Source organism: Capsicum annuum, chromosome 6 (genome assembly GCF_002878395.1).
Source record: "Capsicum annuum cultivar UCD-10X-F1 chromosome 6, UCD10Xv1.1, whole genome shotgun sequence".
NCBI lineage: Eukaryota > Viridiplantae > Streptophyta > Magnoliopsida > Solanales > Solanaceae > Capsicum > Capsicum annuum.
The window spans coordinates 188661912-188674391 of NC_061116.1; the positions used below are offsets into that span (position 1 = coordinate 188661912).

General features: G+C 29.2%; 1 protein-coding gene and 1 long non-coding RNA gene across 2 annotated transcripts; both read right to left on the reverse strand.

The window, feature by feature from the left end:
* Positions 1-3981: 3981 nt before the first annotated feature.
* LOC124899283 lies at positions 3982-4739 on the reverse strand. Its single transcript, XM_047413616.1, has 2 exons — positions 4333-4739; positions 3982-4251 (listed from the first exon to the last, which is right to left on the reverse strand). The coding sequence occupies exons 1-2, from the start codon at positions 4676-4678 to the stop codon at positions 4130-4132; spliced, it is 468 nt and encodes a 155-aa protein (XP_047269572.1). The 5' UTR covers positions 4679-4739; the 3' UTR covers positions 3982-4129.
* A 2849-nt stretch (positions 4740-7588) lies between these two features.
* LOC107872842 lies at positions 7589-9731 on the reverse strand. The gene is made up of 3 exons (XR_007056534.1): positions 9429-9731; positions 8629-8748; positions 7589-7735 (listed from the first exon to the last, which is right to left on the reverse strand). It is a non-coding gene; the product is annotated as an uncharacterized LOC107872842 (long non-coding RNA).
* Positions 9732-12480: the final 2749 nt, after the last annotated feature.

Below are 12480 nucleotides of genomic sequence, written 5' to 3' on the forward strand. Positions count from 1 at the left end.
CACAAGCTAACAACATAACAATGTAATCTTTGTTCCACATACTATGAAGCATAATTCTTTGTACCACATATTATGAAACATAACTGTTTTATCTTCAATCATATCTTCACCCGTGCCTAGCACGGGCACGGGCACACTAGTATTGTATAAATAAGTAAAATTAAACAAAACAAATAGTATGTTATTTTAATAATGTTGGTGAATGCAAAATAATCTGAAAAAAAGAAGAAGCAATTACTCAATTGTTTAAAAAGGATAAAAAAGAGTAGAATCTTTAAAAAAGAAAAGGAGTCGTACCAAACTTATTACAATTCTTTTTGAGTCTTAGTTGATAGATCCATGCACTAGTGAAGTACGCATAGCTGTCTAAGTATATAGTCATGATAATGGAGATCTTGGAATAAGCAGTAACCATGATTGAGTGCTATTTTTTGAGTTTTTAGATTTAGGTGCTAGTTTTGTGGATTATTTTAGTTTTAGGTGTTATTTTTGTCCTTTTCCAATTAATTAAGGGTGACAAAAAAGTTTCAAAACTAAAAAAGAGTGACATAAGTCTTAAATATTGAGTTGATGTGACGATTTTAAGATTAGTATTAATGACACTAATTTTAAAATTCTCAAATTTTATTATTTACACAAAAATCCCTACATTATATTTACACAAAGATCCCAACACCATCACCATCATTCCTCCTCCACACTCATTTTGCTGCCACCGCCGCCACCACCTCTTCCTCCACTATCACTATCACTACCATTCACTACAACATAAGACATGTATAGCTACAAAGTACTTCATAGATAAATATCAAAATTTTCGTGGCTAAACACTTTAGCTACATGTTTTTTCGTAGCATTCGTAGCAAGAAACGGCTTAACTAAAGGTTAGCTACAGACTTACATGGCCAGTGGCTAACAACTAATAATTATAGCCACGAATTTTATATGTTATAGCAATACAATAAATTATTCTTGTTACAAAAAATACACTTCTAGCTAGTGATTTTATTCTTTTGCCATGACGAATAATATTAGTAGCAACATTCATGTTATAGCCACAAGATATTATATTATAGCAAAAAAAATTAATTTATTTACCATGCAAATTTAAATTTTATAGCTATTTTTATAGCTTAGTCTCGTGACAATAAAACTCATATTTAGTTATGAATAAAAAAAATCATAGCGATAAATTAAAGTATTTGCCACAAACATATTTATATTGTAGCTAAGAATTCATATTTTTAGCTATGAAATATATAAAATGTAGCAGATTTTTTTTTATTTGCTACAAGAACAAAAAAAATATAACCATGTTTTTTATACGTAGCAATTATAGAATTTATTTAACTACAAATTTAAAATTACATAGCTAAAATTTTATACCTTTTGTCACGAAAAATAAAACAGTAGCAAACTATTTTCTTTATTTGCTATAAAAACGAACAAGTGTAGCTATACATTTAGCAATTGTATTTATATTTAGCTATGAATTTCAAATAAACTATAGCTACTAATTGAAATTATTTCACAAATATTATTTGCCATGGTAATTCATAAAACATAATCTGACATTAATTTATAAATAATTATAATAGAATAGATTCTTCAATTATTGAATAAATTTAAAAGAAAAACATTAAAAATGCCTAATAGATTGTCAATGATATTGTTCCAAAATAATAAAACATCTTGTAAGAAAATATAATCATAAGCCTTCATTGTTTTGATATTTCATCACTCCACACCATGCAATGACTCTTGACTTCGAGTTGCAAACATCCTTTGAAATCTTTCTTCCCATCGTTTATCCAATTCTGGGATCTCCTCCTCCATTTCTTTCTTCATTTTTCTGATTCTTCTTTAGCTTCTCGTTTGACTTTTTTCACACGCTCATTTGATTCCTTTCTAATTGATTCTACTTATTTTATGAGTTGTACCTTTGTCGGTCTTCCACCAAGGTATTCACTGATACTTTTTCCTGGTCCATATGCACGAAGATATTCATTTTTTTCAGTCCCAAGCACCTTTTCAAAAATATCATCATCATTTAAGAAAATTTCTCCTTCCTTTTGCTCCTTTTTGTGTTGTTCTAATTGATCCTACAATTAAAAAAATGTTAATTAAATAATTATATAAATATACATTCTAAAAGAAGATGAAATGAAAAGCAAAACTAAAACTTATAATTACATCTTGTTGAAAAGTATCAATTTATTTTTCATTTTTTCTCTTGCGCGATTCAATAAAGACTTCAACACGAGAAGGAGCTTTTCCGTCTTTCTTCTATAAACATAAAAGATATTATTGTTAACTAGACAAGATATATGAATTAAGTATTGTAAATTCATTTTAAATATCATTATTCTATAATACCATTTCATGTCTAAGTCTTGTTAACTTTTAGTCCCACAGTAAGGAGGCAAAGAACGTCTTGATCGATTTGAATTATTATGCATACTTTTTTCTGAATAAAATTGAAAGTGAAAAAATGAACAACTTTTGTTGTTAATATAAATAATAATAAATAAATTGAAATACCTGAAAGTTCGCATCACACCAAAAATTGATCAAATATTTCCAGTCGTCTAAGATGATAAATTTAGGCTTATGGCGTAAGCGAAGTTGGTAAGTTGTTTTTGCATCAAAATACTTTTATTTCAGCTTGTGTCTATAATCTCTATATAGATCATTCATATGATCCAAAATTGCACCTTTTCTTTCCTCAGACACATCAAAGTTAAACTTCTCCTACAAGAAAAATGCAACATACCGCTATAATTTATAATCATATTTCTTGATAATTGTTAGTTCACAAAAATTAAAAGACAACAATATTTTCAGTATATTCTAGCAAATTAGAAAGATTATTTTCGTTAGACCCCATCAAGGAGAAGAGGGAAGGGGAAATATGAAAAAAGGGAAAAAAGAAGAGACAAACACATGCAATTCTTACTAAAGACTTCAACCTAAGGATAGAAAACATGTAAAATAGGATAGACATAGTCATGCACTAACCAGACTAAATGTCCTAAGAGCAAAACTCGATAACACAAGATTGTCCATGTACTAATAACTCAAGGATAAAAAAATAGTAAAAGATATCAATGTTTGTATAGTTCACACCACTTTTGATGTTAGGTGTTATATATAATACAAAAGTAACTAGTTATATATATATATATATATAATACAAAAAGTAACTAGTACATAAAAAGGATCACAACAACTTTCAATTGGATAGTCAATGTCGACAGTTAATTAGGGGTGGAAGGGGTTGATTAGATGTATTTTTAATCGTCCAAGTCGTTAAAAATTTCTTTTTCTTTTTTCAGTTCTTCTTAAACTTATGGTATACATTAAGTTTACACGATCAAGTAAAATAGATATACGTAAACACTCAAAAAAAAATGTCATTAGCAACCTGCTGGAAGTAAAACAAATTTGCAATAACACCTAAAAATATCTTGATAGTGAAAACTTCAAACTGAGGATCGAAACATACAAAATAGGATAGACATAGGCATGCACTAATCAGACTAAAGGTCCTAAAAGTAAAACTCGATAACACAAAATTGTCTATGCAATAACTCAAGGATAAAAGAGTAGTAAAGAATGTCAACGTTTGTATACTTCATATGTTGTGCTCTTCTTTTTTTTAATACCTATAATACTCACCACCATATTTCATAGGATATTAGTTTCTAGCTCAAAGGCTATATCATCAACAGATAAATCAACATGGTGATATAAAAATTCTTAGTAAAACTGCTAAAACCACAAAGAAATTAAGTTTTAATCAATCCTTTCTCTTCAGAAAATGACATCAAAAGTTGTAACAAAGACTTTAAGAGAGACATACAAAAACAAACCCAAAGCTTTCATCAAGCACAACATGAAAAATCAAAATCAAACAAATCAAAAAAATTTATACCAAAATCACTCAAATTAACTCTAAAAAAATTAAAGAATTAAAATATTTTGTCAGTTAACCATTTATCTTACCAGGACGATATCCCACGTATGATCAATCTTATCTTGCTTAATTTCCTTCCAACAATTCACTTTCAACGGGCAACAAGAATGACTTCTCACTGTTTGACCCAAAAATCAAATAAATTGGGTTGCATTATCGTCCAGTTGTCTGATGATCTTTATCAAATTGTACACTCACTTTTTCTCTCTCTTGTAAGTTAATTATTTTCAAGCATCGTGTTGGCCCTCTAGTTTTTCTTTTCACAATGTTTGAACCTACATTTATAAATTAAGTAAATAATTGAAGTAAAAACACCAACACAAAAAATTAAAATCAATCAAGAACAAAAAGAATACCTGCAAAATTTGTTGGCTCATTTTCTTCAGCTGCTTCATTCACTTCTTCAGACACATTATCCCTATAATTATTTTCTTCAAGAGAAGTATTTTCGAAAATATCATAATTTTTCGATAATGTATAAATCACTATAGGCTTTTTCTTATGCATCTTATAACTAGAAAGCATGTCCTTAACGTCTGAATCGTCACAACATTCTACCAGTCCGTCATAATCATTCATAATTTTATCACCTCTCAAATAAAAGAACTTATCTCCATCTAAAACAGTAAACTTACAATGCTTTTTCAAATCATCCAACAGATCAAAATAACTCATAAAATCAATGGCCATAGTTGTATTCATCAAATGTCCATTCACATATTCTTTAGAGGGACGAAATTTAAAGTAGCCACCATAATGATAGATAATTACAACCTCACTTATCATGTCCACACTTCTTAAAAAAATTATCAAACATGAGTTAGATAAATATAATTAAATAAATACAATAACTTGTCTAATTGCTAAGAATAGTTACATAAAAAGCTATAGAATTATAGGAATAAATAAGTTCATCTACATGTTGCATGGGTACATTTTCTTTGTCGGAGGTCTTCTTAAAACTCGTAACAGATTTCATGTCATCATTGTCAGTCACGTGATTAATTTTTTTTTGAAGACCATTTCTGCCTATTCTAGTAAAAAAATAAGCATTCATAAGATACTAAAATACATCAGTATAAATACAAATATAAATAGCAATACATAATAAAGATCTTTCTTCAACAACTACAACTCAATGATGAAAAATTAAAAGCAATTTCAAAAATCTAAAAATGAAAAAATTCAATTTTACAAAACAAGTAAAGATCTTTCTTCAACAACAACAACTACTACTTCTCAATGTTGAAAAAATAGAACAATATGAAGGATCTAAACTGACCCATCAACCTAAATGCACACCAAACACAAATCAAAAATATAAATTAAAAGAAAAAAAAATTGTCTGAACAAATTGATGAGTTTCAAGAAAAAGAGATTCATTAATTCAGCGGATCGTAGTGAAATTTGAAGAAAAAATGGAGTTCAATTAATTGTAAAGAAATTTCAAGAAAGGGATTGATAATTGAAATAATTAACAAAAACAAAACTTGAAGTATAGATTGATGATTGAGATAGAGGAAGCAATTGTACATTTTTTTAGGGAGATTCTGCCTTTGAAAGTTTAGGATTTTTGGATTCTCAAGCTCTTCAATATAGACAAAATAAGCTGAAATTGACCCTTGTCAGCGTTTAATCTCTCTAATATAGTTAAAAAAAAGAAGCTATAATTTGGCAAAAAAAAATATAAAAAAATATTTTGGAGGGAATTTTTTTTGGGGGGATGACTAATTCTTTCTCAATCTTTCAATTTTGTCAATTTATTTTTTCCTCTTAATAACCCAAACAACATTAAAGAAGTTTGACAAGATTTTTTCTATGTAAATGTATTGTTTCTTTTTCATGTATTTTATTAAATTTACTTATTTTGTTTTATTGCTTTTTGATTATTACATATTTATTCATAATTATATTAGATATAAATTATCATATTCATATACTTATATAATTATATATTTAATTATTAATTATTAATTTAATTAATTATAATTATATCTTAAAATAATTATTAATTAATTTAAATTAATAGCATATCATGAAATATATATATGGTTCGATTTGATTTTGTGTATTATTATCTGGTCAATTTATCAATTTATAAACATGCAAAATCGATAAGAAGATGGTCTTAACAGTTTTAATCATATATACACTATCTTCATGCATTAAAGTCTACAAAAAAAAATACAAGAATGAGCAAATTCAAATACGTTAGTGCTAAAACAAACTTGTTTTATTTTAGATTAAGTAACAAACTTGAATGCATTAGACTTATTGAAGTTTTAAGTTGAAGGAGAGAACCCCACCAAATGAATGACTTTAGAAAAAAAATAATAGACAACAATCATAAAATGCAAAATACAATGGGATAAATATTATATTGTATTTGAGTGAGATTTACTGAAGTTTTGTTTAAATTTAATATAATTAATTAATAGAGGTAAATGAAATCACTATTTATCTAAGTTGTATTTGAAACTAACAAGTAGGATCTCATAAAATCAAATGAAATCGAATGATGAACATCTCTAATTACACTAAATCAATAAAAGTGTGTCATCCCAACAAATTATGTCTAGATAAAATAATATTTCTCAAAATAATTAATTGATGGAGATGAAGTTTTGAGTTAATCAAAATTAATATGCAATTACTTATTTAAGTTAGTTTTAAGACATACACATTACAAAATTCGATCAAATCAATATATATATATATATATATGTTGGTTTGATTCGGGTTCACTTTGACTTTTTTGGGGTTAACACCAAACTAAATCAAGAATGGTCAGGTTTATTTTTCTAATGCCAAAACAACCAAATCAAATCATAAGTCGATTTTTTTCTCGATTTGGTTTGGTTCGTCGGTTTGATTTGACTTGACGGTTTGGTTCCTACAGCCCTACTATGTACCATCCTATACAACATATTTATATTCTACGTAAGGTCCTACATTTATTATGCCACATACAATGCCTACACGGCATATTCATATTCTATGTAAGATCCTATGTGTATTATGCCACATAAGACGCATGTATTCAAAGTTGAATGTCATAAATACGAGATGATCAAGTCAAGTTAAAGGGAATATTTATGTATTAAATAATAGTTTTGAGACTCATTTTGGAAAACAAAAAATGTAATTAACCCTCAGAGGTTGGCCTGGTGGTAATTGGCTTGAGCTTTGGGGTGCTCTCTTTCAAGGTCTCAAGTTCATGTTATATCATATGTGGTTGAGACCACAACTTATCCAACTAGCTAGGGGAATATAAACAAGTGTACGTAAAGAAAAATATAAACAAGCACCATGAGTTGCAACCTATTAATAGATAAATCATAAATGTGCATTCGTAGGCTCTTTAATGGATAAATCATAAATATTCATTCGTAGGCTCTTTCTTCATCTCTCAAACTAAGATGATTCAAATTTTCCGAGAATAAGGATTTCAGAGTGAAAAGGTCAATGACAACGTTGACTCATCATAAAATACTGGTGAGGACGCCCAATATAAAATAATGTTCAGCAGACAGCAAAAATCTTAATGAACAAACAAAATTCTCTCACTTTTATTTGCTTAATAATAGGTAGAATAGGAAACAGATATAGAGTAAACACAACCATATCTTCCACTATAGCAAATATAAAACTCTAAAGAAGTTATTAATGTAAACATAGTATCTGAAGTCCTACCTCAAAATGTGTCTCTCCGCACGAACATGAATTGGGACCATTACTGGGCATGTTGCACAACAGCCTCTGTAGTAATCAAAGGAAATTGGTCATAAATTATTCAAATACAAGATCAAGGACTGTCACACAGTCATCCAAATATCCAATATAAAACAAGAACTGGAGTATTTAGCTCATAGGATTTTTTCCTTTGCAGATCACTACTAAAGTATCACTAATTTGAATTATAAGTGACCTATATATATTAACTGATCACTTTTTCTAAATATCATGAGCTGTTCAGTTTAATAGGCAACAACATAGACAAATCATATGTGTCAAAATTCATTGTAGCAAGATAAATTTAACTATGTCCACCAAAGGTTAGGAGAAGAAATGACCTAGTGTTTCTTGCCTCCACTAAAATTTGGATTGAAACCTCATGGTTCTTTTCCAACTTCACTAACAATTAGGCCACACCTTGGGTGATAAATCACTCAAGTATCATAAACTTCAAAACAGCTAGAGCTTATCCTCTAATAAATACAACTAAAAGTTATGATTCTTAAGACTAAACTACATCCTGAAATGACAGATTTCAGGCAAGTAATGAATATTGTAGTTGTACGAAAAAATGAAAGTTCTAGTAAACGTTAACATGTTACCTTTGTTACTTTATTTTTGTGTCGTTCCAAGTATATACTAACCGTGGACCAGCAACTAATTAGCTAGCATTTGTTTCATTCATTTTTCAAGAAAGTCTCATATTGTATGTAGTTCTCCATCCTTATTTTAGCGGTTCCTATAAATTTATGCACACGCCACCCTCCCCTCTATCTCTCACACACACACACATATAGAAATTTAAAAGATTCCCTTCAAGTCACTACTTCTTCACAAGTATAATTTTTCTTTCGAACAAAGAGTACATCATTATTAAATGTCAAAAATTTATCAAACCAGATAAGATGATCACCAACCTTAAAAGACATGTAGAAGGTCATCGGTGTCCACTCATTCATTAAAATTGAGAGCATCTTTGGTACTTGGGCGAGTCGCATATCTAGAGGACTAGATAGTGACTGGATTTTATGTAAATCCTGTGAAGAAGAGGTAACATGAAACAAATAACAACAGATCCATCTAAAGGAACACACACAAGATAAGGAAGCACATAGGATATAATTTTCTCTTTTATAATTTGATGAGATGAAATGTTCTATAACTACCATTTGCAACATAATGAGGGCAAATAGAGAAAGAAAAGAAGGACTAGTATAGCCCACAAAATAATTTAAATTAGAAAAAGAAAACAGAGATAAATTCAAGAACATAAATGATTCCATGCTTTTTCATAGAACATAAAAATAAAAAAATGCAGCTGCAAGGAAAAAAAAGCACTAGGTCTGAAGTTTCTCAAAGACACAAAAATTAGCTGAAGAATCTGCCAGCGATAAAATTAACATCAATCAAAGTGCTATCAGGCTCCACAAAACATACTAAAGATGATCGTATGAAGCTTTTTTTAAAGTTAAAATTTCTATAATTGAACACTGTAGGAAAATAGATATCACTGATCTATCAAAACAAAAGGTTACATGCAAAACTTGAGACCCAGAAAAAAATGCACCAACTTGAACGCCTCTTCTTTCAATGTTCCAAACACAAAGTGGGGATATTTGATTTAATCAGATATAAAAACAGAGTACAAATACAAATACAAAAATTAAAAAAGATCTACCAGAGAGAATTAAAAAGGAAGGAGCACACACATACTTACCGGTGATAAATTGTAGAGGCTACTCAAATTGGAGCTGCTTCATTGCCATTGAAGAAAACTCCAGAACTGTAAGTGAAAATAATAGTTGGAGAAAAAAAATAAGAAATCAGAGTGATCGTGTCATCGATGGAACTGCAGGAGAGTGGAATAGAAGGAAAGAAGAAGTCTGCGGGAGAGTGGGAAAGTCGATCGAAAATCCGATGATGGATGGCTCTGTCAAGACGTTTCCCTTTCTAGACCATTCTAGCTGATAGTCAGCTTTCCATTTCTCTAGTTTTTTTTTTTTATCTTTTTTCTTTATTGTGCTTGGATAATAAATAATTCAACTTTCCATTTCTTTAATTTTTTTTTAACCAATAAAAAATTTCTTGGATAATAAAATGGGGCTTGGAGCCCCAACGTTTAATTAAAAAAAGATACATACATTTTTATAACTACAAAAATTTGTTATAGTTAATTTATTATGATTACATTAATGTTATCAATATGATACTACTTTAAGTGCAAGAAAATTAAATATATTTAATATGGATAACAATTTTTTTCGTCTCATATTACTTGATATATTTATTTTTTGCACAATTATTAAGAAGAAATTTATCAGAGTTGTAAATTGATTAATACGATTCTATTAAATTCACATTAAATATTGTTATTACCTATTTGAGTTAATTACTTTCATTAAATTACTAAGGGTAAAGTTAAGAAAAAATATCGAAGTATCTTTTTTATTTTTTAAATATGTCAACTATTTTGAGTAATTATTTCTGACAAACATGTCAAGTAATATAAAACATAGGTAGTAGTATTGCAACAACTAATTTTAAATCATTGTTAAAAATAGTAATTATTAGATATGAAATTTTATTACAAAAATCATTTGTAGCTATATCGTTTTGCCATGACATTAATTATATCTATTAAAAGTCATCTATTGCCACAAATTTTCTTACTTAAAGAAAAATATTTTTTAGCCACAAATTTTTCTACAAATATTTTATTGTGGTTAAAAGGTTACTGTTATTACAATAAATTTTAATTCATGGCAAAAATTAATAATTAGCTATGAAAGTTTATTATAACAAAAAATTTGTAGCTATTTTGTTTGACTATTGCCACAATTTTTATAAGTGAAGCAAAACTTTTAATTTAGCTATAATAGTCTATTTCAAATAATTAATCATAGCTAAAAGATTACTATTGCTATAGATACTTTCATTGCGTGGCAAAAATTTATAGTTAGCCACAAAATTTCATTGTAGTTATATGATTGTAGCTATTTCGATAATTATAGCCACGATTTTTAGCAATTATAGCAAAAACGAAGATTTAGCTTTATCAATTTAATTTTTGTGGCTATAAAATTCAGTGAATTTTTAGATAGCTACGAAATTTATTTTTTGTGGTTGTAACTTGGTAATAGCTACAATTTTCAAATTTGTAGCTTAGATTTCATAGTTATGAATGCATTTTCTTGTAGTGATTGCCACCTTTTTCAGATTCACCATTATTTGCTCCATCTACATGACTATCGCCTATTTTTCTTCTTTCTACTCCACCACCGTCGCTATCAATACCGCAACAAATGTCATCTTCTCATTCAGCGTCACCACCAACACCACCACATCCTTTTTTACCATAAATATCACTTTTTTGTGGTCTCCTCCAACCATATTTTTTTCCAGAAATTAAGTATCGAAGTTGCTGCAGCAACAGTCGAAGTTGTTACAACAACTTCGACAATCAAGAAATGTTGTAACACAACAACTAATTGTAGTTGTTGCAGCAATTACCGTAACTGTTGTAGCAACTATGGTAGTTGCTGAATTTACTGAATTATTTCTTCATCTATTTTTAAAAGAAATTTTTTTTTTCAAACTTAATTTTTTTTAAGAAAATAGTCAATGAAGATTAAAAAAAGGAAGAAGAAAGAAAAAGAAGAAGAGAAGATGGAAGAAGAGGAAAATCTAGAGAGAGAAGTAAAAAGAAGAAGATGGGGAAAAAGAAATTTGGAGAGAGAAAGAAAAAAAATAAGAAAGGGGAGGAAATTCTAAAATTTAAAATTTAGAGTGGGAGGACTTTTGAAAAGTTTAAAGAGTTTAAAAAATTACATTTTATACCCCAATTTACATTAATCACTAATTAAAAAGAATTTAACTTGAGTTGATCAAAGTTATCACCAATTTTAATTTGAAAATTTATTTGTCAACCCCTTCCCCCCTCCCCCCCCCCTCTTTAATTTTCTCTACTAAAACGTTGATATCAAGCTTTTGTTCCCATTGCCACCAAATGCACAACTTGATTCTTGGATAAATTTTATTTTGATAAGAGATAATACATAAATATGACCCAAACTTGACACTAAATTATAACTTGACAAAATGACCTTCTGGACCCCTGTACTATGTCGGTTTTGTAAGTTGGACACTTCTACTTACATGTTTGTCATCTGGACCCCTGAACCCACTAAAAAGCAATATTTTGCTTCCTTTGACCGTTGACTTTGCCTATGTGACATTGAAATGGCTGACTAGGACTAGGGGAGTGTAGTCACTCGCTTAAGATGCGAGTGGGGATCAATTCTTTTGGCCAATTTTATATTAAAATAATTTTTAAAAATAAAAATAATATTAAAATTTAAAAAAAATAAAAAAAGGACCTGCCTTTTTTTTTTCTCCATCTTTTTAATTTAAAAATATTTTTAAAAATAATAAATTTTAAAAAAAATGAAAAACTCCTTCCCCAACCCCATCCCCCCGTTCAGCCCACCCCAGCCTTCGTTCAGCCACCCACACCCCACCGCAGCCGCCATTCAGCCACCCACACCCCACTTCAACCCCCGTTCAGCCACCCCCACCCCATCCCCATCCCCCCACGCCGGCCATCACCATTAATGCCGACAAGCACCACTGCAATGCCCCCGACAATACCTAACCAGAAAATTCATTTTCTTCTTCACATAAATCATCACACACTACACCACTGACTATTGAATTTCTTTTTCTTCAACCAATTCACAATTTTTTTTTAATTTCTTTTTCTTCGACCAATT

Coding starts and splice junctions, on each gene's coding strand:
- LOC124899283 (XM_047413616.1), bottom strand. CDS start 4,678: ATGAATACAACTATGGCCATTGATTTTATGAGTTATTTTGATCTGTTG. Junction 4,252..4,332: donor TGAGCCAACAAATTTTGCAG/GTATTCTTTTTG, acceptor TTATAAATGTAG/GTTCAAACATTGTGAAAAGA.